The sequence below is a fragment of the Anser anser genome (genome assembly GCF_964211835.1).
Source record: "Anser anser genome assembly, chromosome: 2".
NCBI classification, from domain to species: domain Eukaryota; kingdom Metazoa; phylum Chordata; class Aves; order Anseriformes; family Anatidae; genus Anser; species Anser anser.
The window spans coordinates 152,436,537-152,455,348 of record NC_139721.1 but is presented as its reverse complement, the minus strand read 5'-3'; the positions used below and the strand labels follow the sequence as shown (position 1 = coordinate 152,455,348).

Below are 18,812 nucleotides of genomic sequence, written 5' to 3'. Positions count from 1 at the left end.
GGGGCAGTCACATAGCATTTTCTCTCTTTGATCTAACATAACAATGTATCACTCCAGGGTAACCCCCTCAAAAATAAATTGTGTTTGACAGATAAATAGCTACATTAAATCAGAACAAGAGGTGTACAGACATTTTAATGGCTGCCAACAATATTCCCAGTCTTGTTAATATGTTCAGGAGTGTACATGTATGCCTGCCAAGACATGCCCTTGCTGCTATTCTTCACTTTCCCTGGCAATATTATTGACCTTGGATTCTGCTGGCTTCCTATGATCTATTATCTGAAATATCAGTGCAATTGCTTTTATCAATCAGAGGTACTCATGCAAATATACATTAGTCCCACTTGTTATTTAGAGTGGACATGGTGAAGCGTGACATGAGAAGTAAACATCACTGGGTTTATTTCTTTTAAGACTGCAAATATTCCATGTGTTTTTATAAGAACTTATCAGTTCTACATCTTCTTTGAGAAAGTGGCTACATAAGAGACCTGGTGTTGTTGAGAATTCCTTCTGTTTATGCCTTTTATAGTAATTTTTAGGGATTGTAAATTTTTTTTTATTTTTTTTTTTTGCTGGAGTCATGGGCAGGACTGAATATTAAATCAGCTTAGATAGATAAGGAATAGAATTAAGCTTAAAAAACTTTTATTATTCCTTAAATGGGAATTGCATCTTTATTGCAATATTCCTTGTTTTAGCTGCCAAGTAAGTAGTTCTAGATATACTTCAATGAAACTATTATATAAAAATGATATTTTCAATGGGTAATGTGATCCAAGGCTATTTATCCTACGCCAGACTGCTCTAGCAATAAAGCACCTCTTCAGAAAATTGTTTAATAAAAGATCAACACAAATCTCTTTGATTTTAAACAGAAGAGTACAACTGGTGATTACAACAGCACTATTGGCAAATGCTGACGTTTTAATCAAAACTATTACAGTAGCCATTTCTGTGTGGACTGCAAAGGCAGTCCTACTTTGTGCACCAAAACATAAAAACCAGGCACTTTCAAAGGGGACAACAGGATAGGAATCAAAATTTGTGGAACATCATCTTTGAAATTCATACAGTTAGCCAAGAAGCACTACTTTTTTTTTTTACTTTTTTTTTTTTTTTCCTGTGTGATGTTAATGATTTCCTGGATTAGCACATTAAACTCCCAGTGTAGTTAATTATAGCCTTACATTTTTCTTTTGTTTTCCATAATTAGGAAGGAATTTCCTGGTCCTTAAGGAAATAAATGCTACCTGAAGTATAAATATAATGTAAGAAATTTTCCTGCTTCCCATCATAACCTTTTCAACATGTACCAAAGCAGTCTGCACTGAACGGGATCCCACACATCTATCTCATAGACTGGTTGGAGGGGAAAGGGACCATTACAGCAAATGAGTTTTGAATAGTTACGGCTAGTAAATGGCAAGAGAACATCAGAATTAATGTGAATGTCATTAAAAAAAAAAGCAGAAAGCATCCATGGGGCAGGTGTTTCTGTTATTACCTGTTTGGCTGCACTAACTAATTTCCCAAATACCAACATGTAGAAAAGCAAAGCACTAAATTTTACATTTTAGAAAATACCACATCAAGCTGCATATAACGAATGATATATCCCACAGTTTTTGCATGTTTTGGGGGACATAGCTGACTTAGATCATGGTGGTCTCTGTCTGCATAAATGACTGAGCCCTTGAATTCCGGTGGAGCTGAGAAACACTTTCCGATCCATTTCGAGAAATTGAAGAGCTGTGGAGTCTGTAATCTCTGCCTGCTGTCTGCTTCCAGCACAAACTCCGCCATTTTCTTTTCAGCTCTCCTTGCACCTGTGTTAAAAAGTAAATGCACAAGATGGGCTGAAAACATCCTTTCTATGTGAGGAACTTTTCCACATTTATTGGCTATCAGATGGGGAGCTCTGGGAACAGCTTCTAAACAGGTTTTACAAAACTGAGGAGAAGACTATGCTGTCTGTGAGGAGAAGCCCCAGGGGCACGTTCAAAATCAGATCTGCATCACTTGTGCTGCCACAGTGGTGTTTATTAAAATACTAGCTAGTTATTAATCACTTGTACTTAAAACCAAATCAAGTTATTAGGCCCAAATCAGGCATCTCATGAATACCAAAGACCAAACTAGCACTCAGGAGACCTGTATGTCAATTCCCTGTGCAAGCAAGCGTCTTCTTCAGACAGATTCCTCCTGTCATACACTGAATGCTGTTTAATATATATTGTACCTTAAAAAGTGGCTGGAACAAGGAAGGAATCAACAGAAATTCCTTCCATCTTCCTTAGTCAAGATGAGAAAAGCTGCTACATGCCGAGCACTTCTGAAAACCTGCTGCTGTGCTGGTGTTAGATTCTCTAAATTACCCCTAAATACCTACTGAAAGATGCTTCAGGTTTTGGATGAATTTCTAGTCTTGTTGCACCTCACTTGCACAATACACATTGATTGTACAAAAGGCTAGAATTAGTTCACACCAAATAAAGATGCCCTTACTAACACCTCAGTTACCAAGGAATTAGATTTCAAATGGGTCTTAAGTCTTCGCCCAAGTACACTAATTTCTCCTGTTGCACAGAAAAGTATATTCTATAAGCAGGAATGCAAACATCTGCTAAATCTACTAAATTAGCTTCATGTTACATAGAATATTGGGACACTTATACATTTACTGAAAACAATAGCTAACGCCCTCAGTAGGAAAGGTGAGACTTACCTCACTGTTCAAAAAACAATACAAGACTGCAACAATCAATCCCTGGAAACAGACAATATTCATTAGTTAGTATGCAGCATTAACCCAAGTCAATAAAGCTTGAATAAAAACCTTAAAATTTACCTGAAAAGATCCCAAACACAACTCAAAGATTATTTTGTAAGTGTTGGAAGTGTGGTCAGGAAACAGAGCAAACACTGTGTAGTGAACTCCAAATAATGGAATAAGCAACAATGTGGATTTTGCAAGTCTCCTGGGTAAATAAAACAGAAAAATAAAGAAAACAAGTTTAATGATAAATTGTTATTTTACTAAGATAAGAACCTGATGCAATGTCGTTTTGATAAACCTCATATAACTTTAGTTTTATAAACAGTTAGTAAGTGTCATTTATTGAAAATTGTTTTCCTTTCAAGCTTGCTATGAGATTAGCCACACAGTAACATTATAAATTAATGTGTGCAGTTACATGCTGTATTTGATCTTCTGGATCTTGCAGTCTTCCAAAAGCTGGTAAAAAGCTGCAAGGCCTCTCTAAACCAAAAGATCCTTTTTCTGTTGACCTCTGGACAGCCTCTGGGGTTGGAATTAGATGGTCTTTAAGGTCCCTTCCAACCCAAACCATTCTATGACTCTGTGATTCTATGATTCTATTCCACAGGACCATGTTCGACAAAGCATCATGAGCTGTGATCAGGCCTTTTGGGACATTTTTTACTTGGCATAAAGGGTTAATAGTGGAAAGAAATATTTCCTTCCTGCAAAATCATACAGACATTTCCTCTTGTGTGGAAGGTAAGGTCTATGTCCTGCGATTAATATTTTCATTTCCTTTACATTTGCAACCATATGGTTTGCCCATACGTTTCATATGCACAGTATGGAAACAGTACCACAAAGATGCAATCCAGAATAATCTCAGCTGTAAAATTTTCATCAGAAATTTCAGATTTATCCCCAATTCCTAAAACCTCATAACTATACTGATGGTATGAAGCATATACCCATGAATCATTGTAATGTCATCAATTCTGTAATACAATTTAGCATGAGACACTACTGAAGTTAAGAAGACCTTTAAATTATTAAACCGGGCAGTTTTGACAAACTGCCTGTGAATCCACTGAGATGCTGAATTGCTAATTATCCCTAATCTGTCACTCAATTCACTCTAATAACATCAGTTTTATAGATTATACAGGACCAGTCATGCATGATTATGGATGTCATCAGATGAAATTCAAGAAATTGTAATATTGAGTCCTAGAATTCATCACTGTTTTGATGAATATAATTGGAGTCAACAAAGAAAGGAAGCTGCTGTGATTTCACCTATTTTAACAGAAAAAGGTCACAGTATTACAAGCAGTTTTTCTTGTGTCAGTCCTCATGGCCTTCCTTTGCATATAGTGTCGCAGAGGCTGCATCTGTCTATGTGGAAATAATCAGTTCTGACAGCGAAGTTTCTCAAGAATAGTAAAACCCTCACACTTAAAGGAGATACCAGTAAGTGGGACCAATAGGGTTTCTATGGCAGAAGAAATTCACTTACAACTGAAGATGATGATGTCAGCAAATTTCCTGTTTTCCCAAGTGAAGTGGAAAACTGATTTTATTTCAACATAACCCTTCCCACTGCAGAAGTAAAATAAGCAATAAAAAGGACAGAACCAGGTACAAGCAAATGGGACACACAGGAAGGGAAGAAAAACAGGCCTTGAAATGAGTAGTATTTGTTTTAAACTTATCTTTCACTTCCAATTCATTCTTGTTTAAATAATTTTTGTCTAGGTGATATAATTTCTGTATACTTCATTTACATTTTAGTGAAGGAAAGAGCCAGGCAAAAATAGCCTTATTCTTCCCTATATTTTAGAAAGTGCATTTGCATTTTGAAAAATGAGCCTCCTAGACCTTTAATTTGATCTGCAGAAGCACTATTTCTTGAGGAGGTTAATCTACTGTTCCCATGGGTATCTGCTGAAGACCATCCAATCCAAACTTAATCAGGCAATCAATTGCTAAAAGCAAAGAATTCACAGGCCTAACAATGAAGGACAAGGTTGCTATTACAAGCACTACAGTAAACTGTCAAAAATAATGGGACGCAATGATAATGATAATGATAGCTGGAGAATGCCTCATTTTCATAAAATACGTAAATACCACAGGGAAACAAAGAAAAGTTTGTGTCACAAGAAGTAAACTTGAGCAGATTTCATGCCAGTATATATATATGTGTATGTATATATGTATATATGTCATTGTGTTAAATAATACTGTGGTGACTGCATAATTTCTTATAGGTTGATTTAACTCTCCCAGATGTTCAATTAAATCAATCAAAAAAACACACAAAAAAGGAACTGTAGGTCTATGAAGCACAGCCTTCTGCCTATCTAGTAGCATCTTCTTGATGCATCAAAATTCTTTTTGCATTTAAACATGTCACACATTGTAAAACACAAAATGTCCTCTTGGCTTTAAAGTTATCCTTTACTGTAGCACACTATGATCTTAGCTGTTTTAGAACAGGAATTCAGTATTTTTTAACTAAAGAGGTATTATCCAGGAGCCCATTTCCAATTGACACTTGCGTGGTTTTGAATTTTCAGCGTTCATTTTACTTTTTGTCATTGAAACATCATATTAGTGTCAAAAAGTGCCAATTCGGTGTCTTTATCTGGGCTTTCAAATAAGACATAGTACAACAGAATCTCGACTCTAGGTTACCGTATTCAGCAGCTACTATAATAAATAATAATAACTGATATGGTAATATAACAAAGAATAAATCCAATTTTAGCAATGTATTTAAACTACCCCCCAAAATTCTGTGATTCTAAAGCTGTGGAAATAACAGATGTTAGGATTAAATGATGAAATCGCAACACAAAAAAAGAAAGCCTAAACAGAAATTATGTTGATCTAAAATCAGAAACTTTTTTTTTTTCCCTTTGGAAAAACAAAGGCGCTATTTTAAACCAAAGATGCTATTTCTTTTTAATTTCTGAGAACAACATAACTTCCTTCCAGCTCTTAAAATATATGTAAATATTAAAATGTATTTTGGAAATGGAAAAAAAAAAGTTTTAGATTAGGTTGAAGCAATAAATTCTGACCTTCCAAAAACTTTTTTTAATCTTGAAATGTAATAACTATACATTAAATGAAAGACAGTAGTCCTCATATTTTTTGCATAAGCATATTCATTCATGGAATTAAACTCAAATTCAAGAGTAGTTTGTTGGCCTTTATGAAATTGCTTATTGTTTGCTGAATTTGGTATTTGAAAAAAAGTTAATCTCTATTTCAACACTATGTTAAGATCTTTATTAAACCGCATTTAAAAGTAGGTACTCCTGAATTAAATGTAGTTATAGTATCATAGCAATGGCTGCTAACAGGTTTCAGCACTGTAAATCTTACCGAGATTATTTTGGTTCTGTATGTAATGTCTAAAAATATGACTCACTTGTACTGTGACTGGTCATTTCCTCCAACATCTGGAGATCTTAACTTCTGCAGTAAGATTCTTATAATACTAATGAAAAGTATAAAATTCAACTGCAAAGAAAACAAACAGAACAGTTATTTCTGACTTCTCCATTCCATACGCAGCACAAAGAAATGCTTATCAAGTCAGACTCATCAACTCAGCAGTGAGTGTTGTGTACCTCCTGCCAGAACATGTTAAGCTCTACACTGTCAAACCTATTGTCTGTTTTCTGCCCCACTAGCTTTGTTACGTCCAGTGCACCTCTACACGGCTACCAGTTCCAGTCTGGCTGGCAAAAGCCTTTCAAAGCCCCAGTTGTCAGCAATGACCTTCCAAAATCTCAACTGAAGACAGATTTCTTGGCAGGATGGGACATGGGATGTGATTTGGTGCCATCAAGCGTTGCCCTAAATTTTCATGTGGATTCACAACTGGAAGCCCAAAGGACAACATGAGTCCCATATAGTTTTGACCCTCTCTTGCCTCTCATCTTGACTTTTATTATTTTCTGTCTGGATTAGGGGAAGAGAAGGTTGTTGCATGGGTGATCTGCCCACTCCCATCAAGCATGGAGAGGGCCTCTCACATATCTGTCTGCCTTGGGTACTGATGAACACTGATGAATGAAGCAACTGAATCCTTGCAGTTGAAGATTTTATCCTCATAACAGTTCTCTGAGATGGAACAGTAGTATTGTCTTCTTTCATAGAAGGAGAATGGAGGCATTTCATTATAATCATTATGATCAGGTCCTGATCAGTCTAGAACATTCAAGATAAAAATTCAGTAGATCCTAAATCTCATTCCCATAGTATCTTTGTTGGCTTCTGGCATCTTGTGTTCACCAAGTTTTCAAGTTGAATGACTTGACTTTTTGTGTCTTCTCTGAAATACCCAGTACAGTTTGTGATGTTAATAAATGAACTGTGATTGTAACAACTGCATATCCCTCTGTACTTTATACTTTGTTTGAAATGACAGGTAGTGTGAAGTGACAGAAACTGAGAGGGATTAAATAAAAAGCTGGGAAATTTCAGTATTTTTGAAAAAGAAAAATAAAAAAGAAGTTGTTAGAAAATATAGGCCTTTAATGAAGGCCTTTAATGAAGTAAACACACCTTTTTCAGGAGGAAGACAAATTTCAAGTTTTACTTGATTAAAGTCTCCTATAAAAGTAATAGGTAGCAGCCAGTATTCTCGCTGATTTTATCTACAGAATTACGTATCACAGCATAGTGTACAGATCAATGGAGATTCATTTGATATGGCACATGCACTGGAGCTATTATTTGTGAACAAGGAGAGAGCTTCCACTTCATTGTATATTTGTTAGCCACAAAATAGGAGAAATTAGAAAAAAAAAATCTTTACTCTGCATTTGCACAGAAGCAGAATAACTTATTGTTCTTGACAGGTCTCCCTATTTTCTACTGCAATAGTCATTCTACTACAACTGTTATCCTTTTGGTTTCTGAGGCATCACATCAGCTGCCAAACTAGACACAGGTGACTCACATTCTTGACTGTCATTCATGTACTACCTTTACATCTGTTTTCAAACAAGTTTCTTTCTCTCTGTAAGCACGATTTTGGATTAATGAAAAAAAGGAGTTCTTGTTTGGAGTTTGTAACACTCCTTGACGCTACTGACCTTGTAAATCCAGCCAGAGGAAACTGGGTATTGGGATCTAAAAGTGGCAACTGCCACTGCCTTACTGCAGTGCAGCAATTTCATTTCTGTAAGATTATCATTGAATAAATCATTTGTTAAAATCCTTTAAAATATACATCTGATCTAGAATAATACGTTTCAAATGAACTATGAAACAAGCAGTGCCCTGAAATTTCACTTTTAGTATTGCGGCTTTTCAGTCCTTTAAAACGACAGGACAAGAGACAGTGGGTACAAACTGAAACACAAGAGGTTCCTCCTGAGTATCTGAAAACATGTTTTTACTGAGGGTAACCAAGCACTGAAATGAGTTTCCCAGAGAGATCTTCAAAAGCCACCTGGACATGGTCCTGGGCAAGCAGCTCTGGGTGGCCCTGCTTGAGCGGAGGGTTGGACCAGAGGATTTCCAGAGGTCACTTCCAACCTCAGCCATTCTGTGATTTTGTGAAGATCCTTTGAACATGATCTCTTTAAATAGAATATAATATATATATTGTTAAATGAGTATCTAAGAACAGTAAAATAAGAAAATTAAGTGAATGCAGAGAAACTGCAAGAGTGATGACAAATGATGCTTCTTTGATGGAATAAAACCAAGATGCTGCTGATACCCTGTTTTAGTTGCTGACTTCTGAGTTTTTGAGTCTAAACACATGGCCCGAGCATGCATCATTTAAACTATCTTCATATTGCTTCTCTCTTGCTATTTAGTCTATCACACTAGCTGCAATGTGAGATAACAAGATGAACATTTTTCAGATACTTTGAAGTAAGGTAAGTACTATTTCCACCTGAAAACCTTTCACCACTCTTTCTCAAATGAAAGCAGTTTATTGTAGTGGAAGTATGGAGAAGGCAGCTGTGGAAGCATTTGCCAAATGGGTGGTACTCCAAATTAACTGTCTGGAATAGTCATCTCCAATTAAACAACTTTGAAATGTGTACAGCATGAAGCATGGAAACCTGCCAGTTAACTTTTCTCAAGCCAATATTATCAAAATGAGATGCCAGGGAAGGCTTCTGACACACTGCATTAACTGAAGCCATTCCCACTTTGAGAAGTGACTTCAGAACTTGCTCTCACCAGACTATTTATTGTTGGATGATAACAATATAGATAATACAGTCTTCTAACCAGTGAAAATGTTGGGAGGTAACAGAGAAGTCTGGAAAATGGAAAAAAGTGAATATGGCATGAAGACAAAGTGGACTTCCAGATAAATCAAATGCAGTTAAACTACTGCTCCCTAAGTACTATTTGATTTCCTCCTTCTTTCGAAAGTATATTCATGGCATCATCTTCACAAAAAGGCTCTGTTTTAATCTTTTTTCTTTTCTCTTCTTCCTGATCTTAAAGATTTTCAGTGTCACCCATTCTCTGTGTTTTTCTTCCGTGCCATTACGTAAGACAGTCTGTAACGGTTTTCAACTCCTGTGTTCTACTTTCCTTTATTTTCCTGAAATCTAGCTTCTCTCAGAATCCTGCTTTGTCCATCTAATTGACTAATTATAAGTCTTTGTCCTTCCTAATAATGAAACCATTTGTTACTCATCATTGTTTTCACTATTCTAAGTTTTCCAGTCCTTCTACATTCTCAAGAACTGACTGAAGGCTCTGTGTGAGCATGACGTTGGCACATCATAATTTCATTCAGAAATGTCATGACTTTCACAACTCCTATTCAAAGAAGTTGCAATGATCTATTTTCATCTCTGAATGGGAGGCAGCACCGACCTCATTATTCAAAGACTTCAAATTTTCAAATCTTCAAATTTTATTTTTTTCTTAAAGGTAACTGAAAATACTTATATATATTGAAAACGATTTTCCCATGAATGCAGTATTTTCACTCATCAATGACTGATTTTACATGACATTTCACTAGCTACTTTTACTCTTTGAATGCATTCTGCACAGCAGTAAACTTGTATGGCATCCTAGATGCCATAACGAATGTGATGTCTGCAGGCTGATGCTCCAACAAGATACGTTACTTATCCAGCAGGAAAGGGTGAGTATCACTGCTTTATATAACTCCTTGTACTTCTGAATTCTCCTTTCACAGCTTTACTTCCTAAACGCAAAATGTGAAAATGATCAAATCTTCTGGAGACTCATCTAATCAGAGAACACAGTACATCATGTTGCAGAATCACTTGGCCATCTTTAGCTGCTCTCATCCCTAAAACACGCCGCTTAAGACAAGAGACGTCTCTGGAAGGCAACAGCAGATTCTAAACATGTGCACCTGGCAAACCAGAAAAGGTCATCTGCAAAATGTTTCTGCATGTTGTACAATCCTGTCGTATGATAGCAGTAATAGAACCAGTATAAAAATGGAGCAAGGCTGTTCCTTCACCTCCATGATCACGGTCCATGTTTTATGATACATTGGACTTTTGCTGACTGACTAGTTAGTACTCCATTTTCTTAATGCCCGATGCGTTTACTAGTCTATGCTAAGAGCCAGCTGGAGTTCAAGCCTGCCAATGAACACTTGGATAACTTATGTCTCCTGGTCTAGGATTTCTTTGGAGATGCACTGCTTTCTGGCACATGAAGTCTCATCTGTCTACCAGATAGCTGTTTAAATAGAACCTCCAGAGAACAGGCTTTTATCTTTCTGTAAACACCAGGTGGTTTGTTTTGCTTTCATCTTTGAGTATATTTTCTTTTCTCTGCACCGTCCCCCATCCTCCATCTCCTCTGAGGTACACGTATCCTCTTCATGCTGTAGTTCTGTTGCACACCTATTACTTTGTATAATAAAACATCTTTTCTGGGATGATCTTTTCCTTACCTCATGTCATTTCACACATATATGTACTCTGTTTCTCTTTAAACACTGTAGAATTCACTCTGATGAAAATGATAGGAAGTTCTCTCAAAATGATTTTCAGTAGGCACAGATTGAAAGGAAAGCCCAAGTGTAAATACTGGACTAGTCTGGACTCTTGAAATCTTGTGTAATCTAATAATGCCTTAACTTTTCTGACTGAAATGTTAAAAACAAAGCACGTGTATCTGAAATGAATTAATTTGCACTGTGACTATTTTCAGAAATGGACATAGACAATAGATTATTATGCCCAAATTTAATTACACTATCATCACAATGAACAGGAATTTTATTATGCTACTCCAGTAATTCTAATGAGCTCCATACACGAAAAGCTCCATGAAACATTCTCAAATAGTATTCTTTTGCAAATATTTCATGTTCATTATGTATTTCAGTACACTACCAATTAAAGAAAGATATACACAGCTATATTTTTTATGGCTACAATAATATCAGATTCTTAGTTGCAGGGCTATCTATTTACAAGCAAAATCAAATCTGCATTTCATTGAAAAGTGTAATTAGATTTTTGCTTCCCCCAGGCTCATAAACAGAAGGGATGTTAAAGAAAGAACAACATACAAATAAAAGCAACTGTTCATTTAATAGGAGGCAGATAAATTTTGAAGGCAACAAATTTTAATGGCCCTGGCATCTGTTTAACATGTCTCCTACAGTGCAATTTCTTTTCATTAAAACAGAATTCTGGCCTGTCTGTAACTAGCAGTAAAGAATAATGGCTATATGTACTGCACAATGCTGAACTGATATATAATTCATGCTTCAAAGTTTACTTACTATAATAGAAATTAAAATTGGTATTCGTATAACCCACCAGGGACCACCATGCTCATTTGTATCCCAGCAACTACAAAAAAAAAGAAGAGGGAAAATGGTGTTGACACTAATAGCATCTGGCAAGCATGACCTATGAAGAGAAGTATTTGGTATATACAAGTCAAAGAGCACTAAAATAATGTTCTAGCCTAGAATTTGGTATTTATTTCTTTCCATGTTTACTTTTTGTTTCCCTCTTTTCAAAATGCATATTCAAATCAGCTGAAACACCATGCGCTGGACCATGCCATTAGAAATTATGGAGATCATTGGCCTTTAGGGAAAGTAAGCTTAGTTTCACTTTGAGTCAGGATACTTCTACAGTAAGCACTTAACAATAGCCTCTAGGTAGCAGGAAGATCTAAAGCAACTGACAGATACAATTTAAATGACATAATTTCCTTGTGGGATATTTAGGTTGCGGATGGCTGGAACTGGTTTAGGAAAATATGAGACTGAACCTGAAACTTTGTCTGAAAAAATGAAAATTTAATTTTCACTGTCAGCTCAACAATTCTGGTCTGAGTACTCTGAGAATAAATGCTTTGAAAGACTAATTAGAAGCAACAGCAATACCCTTCAGAGTTCCTCTAACTGTGATAGTAACAATGAAGGAGAAAGGAGTTAGCCTTCAGTCTACGTGTTAGAAGTCTTGCAAGGAAAACTTAGAAATTATTTAGGACATGATTTTTCAGTTTAAAAACAGAGTCAATTGAAAAATATAAGACAAATCCAAAAAATGGGAGTGTGAAAACCATTTGCCCCACTAACTAGGAATGCTCTCCCATTCCTTGGGGCTAGCAGAAGGAAGTTTGATCTTCCTGCAAAATTCTTACCTCAGCTCCCCTTCCCATGCCAGGAGCCAGGCTTAGCTCTAGTTAGTGACAGTTTTACCTGAACACATGCTTCTTACATATGTTTACATTACATTGCTTCTTTTCTGGGAATGTATTTTAGATATACCAAAAAAAAATCTAGATTTCAATCTTTTGCATTGCTAGTTAGCAAATTAGGATGCCCAGCAACTTACAACCACCGTATGGCAGCACTGAACACAAGGACCCCCACTCCTATTTTAATAGTTTGTCTTCCAAGGCAGATAGCTCTACATGTGGGTTTCAAGGGCTAACATTAGTAATAACCTGTCTCTGCCCACTCCTGCCCTTAGCATTTCCAAATAAACAGGAAGTATAGGCTGCATGCCAAAGAGCTCCTAAACACCTGTCCCTTTACTGCCATTTCTGAAATTTTAAGTTCTGTGTTTGTCTCCTTCAGAACAGCAAACTACCTTTGGATGAACAGCACCAGATCCAAGACAAGACTAGCATGGGCACAGATGGAGGCTGTAAGCTTTCCCTCCCTGACATACTTACCCAGTGTCCTCTAAAATAATCCGTGTCACTGTCCATGTAATAATGAATATGGTAGGAATTCCTAAAAAAAAAAAATAAAATAAAGAGGTTTAGAGAATGATCATAAGAAAGTAAGTCCAGCCTGCTAGTAAGCATCTATTTCCCAAATATGCAGCATATAGAAAACAGTTTAGTGAATGGAGGGAGAGGCCCATGTGATGAGCTATATGATGTAAGCAATGTGTTTCAAATACTGTAGAGAAGTGAGCATATTTCTTATAAAAATGTAGCTATAACCACCAATACACAAAACATGTATCTTAGATTTCTTTCAAGCTGTCACAATGACCTATAAGGGTATAGATACAAATTAGGCATTCCCAATCTATTTGCAAGGACTACAATATAAAACCGAAGAGTAAATCATTTCATACGGAACCATTCCCACAGTGGTTTATTCTCATTTCCAAGCAATACCTAATGTTTTATGACCACTTATTACCGGAAGCTTTAAACTGCTCCAAATATATATATCATTGCACTTTCTGTAAGTGAATGGAATGTGTATTTAGAAACAGATGGAAAATATCATTGTGCTTTTGTAAAAGGCAAGTAGCCTGTTGCTGTGCAGCTAAATTTCCTCTCCCCCCCCCGCTAAATTAGGACAGCCTGAATTATGTTTTGTGGTGGCAGTCCCACACCATCCCATCCCTGAACAACCCATGAGTGTTGTCAGGGAGTGCAGACTGGCAGAGGTCGGAGCCAGCCAAGAAGCAAGCTAGCATTTACAGGTCTGCAGGAACTAGAGGGACGAGCATGGAGGTTTTGTGCCCACTCTCCTCCATGCCACAGTGGCTGTACCTACACTGGAGCTGAACAGAAGAACTAATGTGCCCAAGGGCTCATGCCCACCGACCAAAGTCATCCAACAGAAACTGCATGAATGCTTGGTATGAAATACTGAATTTGACTAATACACACATTAAATATATATATATGTATGTATATATATATATTATTGGAAGATGCTTAAGTTCTTACCCCATCCAATCAGCAAATAGACTGTGAAGTGTCTGTTGGGGGAGAATATTAGCACAAGGAGGATGTGGAGGTAAAGTCCTTCAACTAATAGCCAGTAAAAGTTTGCCATAACACCATACTGAAAAAACACCAAAATAGCCTTGCAGCCCACCTGAAATGTGAGAACAGGGGTCAAAGTTATTGCAGGAAAGATGGTGTATAATTCTGTTACTAATATATCCTACACATTTTAACTGTCCATGTAATGCTAGCCCCAGGTTCAGTAGAAATTATTTTCCCTCAGTCAAGCAAATTGAGACATTTAAAATGTTACAGTATATATATATATAAAGAAATTGAATTCTAAGAAAAAAAAAAAGCACACATTTTCAATAGTTAATTAATGAATGGCTATTAGATTAAGTGATCGTCCACTAGGTGGCTGATAAATACATTAAAATTTCATCTGTCTTCCTAACAGTAAAAATTAACAAAGCAATTGCTTTATTAGTTTTTAAAGGCTAAACTGGAAACTGAGTGAAAAGAATAATTTCATATGCTGAATCCTCTAAGCAGACTTAGAAAAAAAATTCTGAATGGACTTTTAAAAATGTTTTCCCTTTATAAAATTCTTTAGTGTTTCTTAATTAACAAGACACATAAACATGTATCATAAAATGAAGTCCCACCATACTTATAGTCTCTGTGCTGCTCTTCAGAATTAATTTTCAGATTTCTGCTCTGCTGATGTTCCACAGTGCTGGCTGCTGCTACTTTGGCACTCCCCAGCAGGAATCTGGGATGTGTGAATTGAACATAAAAATGCTCCTGCTGAGACTGAGCTGAGAAATGTGATGATACAGTGAATGTAACAGACTAAACAAAATGGACTAAATAAAACTTCTAGTTTCTGCCTGCTTTATTCTTTTCCCCACTTTAAATACCCTTCATACCTGCACTGTTTCTGTTAAAATTCCAAGTACATCAAATACCTAAGTAAGTAACTTACTCGTTTAGTGATTGATTCCTCTGTCTAAACAGGTGTCTGTTAGGTGAAACGCTCCCAGGTACCCCAGCCTTCAGCTGCTGGTCCACAATGGCATGGGTCTCCCAGAGATACTTCTTTGTATCCATCAGCCTGTTGTGGTGTTTTGGATAACTCACTGCATCCCCAGTAACACTACATGCCTGTATACATGTCTACATTCAGACAACTAGAGGAGTCCAAAGTCTCGAATTCATTTCACCCAATGTTAGCTGCCTAAAGGTAAGGTTTCTGGTGTAAGCTGGACACCTACTTGCCCCTTCTACAGCTCATAAAGATAGACAGGCATGGCCTGAGGAAGCTCTGCAGCAGATGACATAAGCCATCCAGTGAGAAAGACAGAAACCCAGAGAAGCAGCTTAGTTCAGTCATCTTGTTTGGTAAAATTAACCTTGCCTCTGGACTTCGTACGCGTGGAAGGGATATCCACTGCAGACCAGTACTGGGCCAGAAAATATAACACAGAGAACATTAAGTATTTTAAAATGAAAGTTAAAATTTGTTTTGATGTTTATGGCTGCTCGCAAACAGATTGGCAGTGAATGTCTAAATTTTTTGTAAATCCCTTCAGAATTCCACTACAGATTTACCACACATACTCCCCTGTATTATATACTTGACTTACATACCAGAAACCTGCATTAAAATATTTTCCCTTCCTCCTGCAGCTAATCCTGTATCGGGCACATTTCCAGATGCTGAACGGTCTATCTCTCATTAAAGAGTCAGCCAAAATTACGGATCTGTGTTATTCAGATCTAATTACCCTGCATTTTGAAGTGTGCACTTTTAAACATCTTTGTGTGCAGCAGAACTGTGGAACATCACACCCATGATGAAAGGGGTCACTCCTGTGTGCTGTTATGTAAGGAAGGTAGGATCCAGCCAGAGCAAGGCAAAACAGCCTTACCCATCTGGTGTCAGATCATCCCACGTACAATGCAACAGAAATTATTCAACAGTCCACAAAACTGGACAAATTCAAACAGGAAAGTATGAGGCTTTGCAGCCAAGAATAACTGGAGGATAAAAGAAATTGCAAAAAGCAAATGGTATTTGAGGGTCCTTTGACCAACCTTTGAAGCACTTAACAATGGTTTACTCCCCCTGGCAGTCTGCCTGACTACATTGCCTACTTTGGGCCTACTAATCCAAAACAGTTACTTCTTTATTGGAAAGCTCTCAGATTACTGAGTCATACATACAGCTTGGTAGTCACTGCTAAGGACTTTACTCTTTGGGATAATGTGGCTTCATCTGTATAAAAACATCTTCCATCCATTTTATTTTCAAAAGCTTAAACTCTAGTAAATTACTTCTGAGGGTATTCAGCAATATTTGTAGGGTTCTTTTGCTGAAACAAAAGAGGTAAAGAATGGGGAATATTATATGGTCGCCAGTCGTTTAGCAGCAAGACTTGGTGTTTTTCTAACCCTTGTGCATGAAAATCTAGTAAACACACTAGCGGGCTGTTGTGGTTTAACACTGACAAGCAGCTCAGCACCACACAGACACTCTCTTGCTCCTGCTCCTCTGGAAGGGATTGAGACAAACTTGTGAGTTTGAGATAGGGGTAGCTTAATGGGGAAAAAAAAGGCTATATAGATGCAAAAGCAGAAAAACTGTATTCTCTACTTCCCATCAGTGAGTAATGCTCAGCCACTTCTTGGGAGGCAGGGCCTCAATACGTGCAGTGGGATCTTGGGGAAGACAAATGCTTTCATAGCAAGAGCTCCCCCTTCTCCTTCACCCCCAGCTTTTATTGATGAGCCTGACATCATATGGAATATCCTGTTGGTCAATTTAGGCCAGCTGTCCCTCCCCACCTCTTGCCCTGCCCCATTTTACTGGCCTTTGTGGCCAGGGGTTGGAGATACAGCCTTGATGCTGTACCACCACGGCTCGGCGACAGCCAGAACAGTGGTGCCATATCAACACCATTCCAGCTGCAAGTGCAAAGCACAGCCCTGTGTGGGCTCCTGTGGGGAAAGTTAACTCCATCCCACCCAGAACCAGTGTACTTGCCAAGGACACAGACCACAGCAATTCTGTCCTATTCAGAAAGTACAAAGGACTTGTTAAAGGTAACTCCTGCAAATAAAGGATAAAGAAAACTCCTCCTTCCTTATTTCTTTCCCTCCACTGGTATCTGCCCGGTCCCTGGACCCCTGAAAGAGTTGTTGGAAAACTTCCAGACAAGCTGCCTTTCACCCTTCCCATCTGATGGCACTCCTCTTAATCTTAAAATCTCCCAGGATTAATGCAGTGGCTATATTTATTCTCATCTATAGCTGTTTGTGATTTGTTTTGGCAGATTGATCTGCTGTCCGTACATGGACATGCAAACCAACAATAACTTCTCTTACTTCTTCTCTGGTTACTTCTAATAGACCTCTTGACCGGTCATTATATTCTCCGCAGAACTGTGTACACTGACAACTCGGTATTTCTGAATATTTACAAGGACCCAGGAGGACAATTTAGTGACACAACAGTATTATGCCAGGTAGTAAATGAGGTTTATTACCCATGAGGTTTGATCCTCTTCACAGGGAGCAGTGTTGGAGCTGGAATAGAGAATATCATCCTTGACTAAAACAGAGATTGCTCTTAGAATGAAGGAGAGGAACAGGTTCAGATGGATGTAGTTCCGAGTACAGTGAAGTTTTCTAAAAAATTAAAAAACAGGCATTTTAGATTTCAAGACAGAAAGGCTCTTGAACAGGCTTGTATTACTCTCTGGTTGTTTCTTAGTAATAGGAACCTTAAGAGCCTACCCTTTCTTTCTCTATCATATTGTCAGTACTGCCTTGTTGTTTTCTTTTGTCATCATCACCATCACCATTATTATGTGCTGTCCAAAATATACAAATAAAGTTTCTCTTACACCTTTTCAATATCAAAGACCAAAAGATCACAGTGGTGTTTTAACATAAGTTGACAGTAAACATAGGTTATCATATCCTTTTGTGTGTGCACTCATTTTCTAGCAAATAAAACGTTGATTAGCCTGGAAATATTTCAGAAATGCTACCTTCTATTTTTTTCTGGTTTCATTTTTTACTTCTTTAACTCCTTTATTTTGCTAAATAATGCTTTTTTTTATCCTACTATGTGAGTCTATGCAAGAACAATTAAAAATGCTTGCAGAGCATGCAGAGCCTATCCTTTCTGTACAGTGAGACGTAAAGCTTTGCTTCTTTAGTCCAGCAGTCACGCAAAAGCCTTACAAACAAATGACAAATTAAACCTTCCAAGTAAGTGAATGAGTGTTCAGGGGGAGTGAGTTAGAAGCCGAGGGCATTTCACTTAAGACACACTCCTTTCAAGATCTTCCCATTTTGCAGATATTTGTTTTAGCAAATGGCCAGAAACCAAACTGTTAAGATTTTTTTTGGTCAAAAACAGAACCTTGAACTACATCAGGATATAAACCAGAAGCCAGGGCATTTTAGCAAGTATGAACAATGAAAGAATGAAGATACAATAGAATATTATGGCTAGTCATTGTGGTGTGCGAAGTCAGCTTCCAAGCAGTCTTCAGGTTTTGATTTTTACAGAACAGTGAATAATGCAATGACTAAAGTAAGCACAGTTACAGTGAGCATTGGGAAATAAATAATAGATCCATCTTGCTAGCCTATGGTTTGGCAAAGGACATAATACCAGGCTAAATTTATATCAGTTGTTAAAAAATCAGTGATTTCTGTGGCTGTATGTGTCCTTTGCTGAAAATGGTTCTGAGAAAAACTGAAATACCACTATTACTCTGGACTGCATCACATGTTCCTATAGGACTCAGAGGTACGTGCA

The 18,812-nt window shown here is 37.3% G+C and overlaps 1 protein-coding gene across 2 annotated transcripts in view; it reads right to left on the bottom strand.

Moving 5' to 3' along the window:
* VIPR2 (vasoactive intestinal peptide receptor 2) overlaps positions 1-18,812 on the bottom strand; it is a 62,698-nt gene that overhangs the window by 1,771 nt on the left and 42,115 nt on the right. For both annotated transcript variants that reach the window (XM_083823695.1, XM_083823694.1), the window contains 8 exons: positions 17,527-17,668; positions 13,976-14,126; positions 12,956-13,016; positions 11,544-11,613; positions 6,207-6,298; positions 2,855-2,984; positions 2,732-2,773; positions 1-1,832 (listed from right to left, as the gene is read on the bottom strand). The exon at positions 1-1,832 is cut by the window's left edge and continues 1,771 nt beyond it. In XM_083823695.1, the coding sequence (XP_083679821.1) occupies positions 1,659-1,832; positions 2,732-2,773; positions 2,855-2,984; positions 6,207-6,298; positions 11,544-11,613; positions 12,956-13,016; positions 13,976-14,126; positions 17,527-17,668 (862 nt within the window). In that variant the 3' untranslated portion in view covers positions 1-1,658. The remainder of the gene's footprint in view (positions 1,833-2,731; positions 2,774-2,854; positions 2,985-6,206; positions 6,299-11,543; positions 11,614-12,955; positions 13,017-13,975; positions 14,127-17,526; positions 17,669-18,812) is intronic.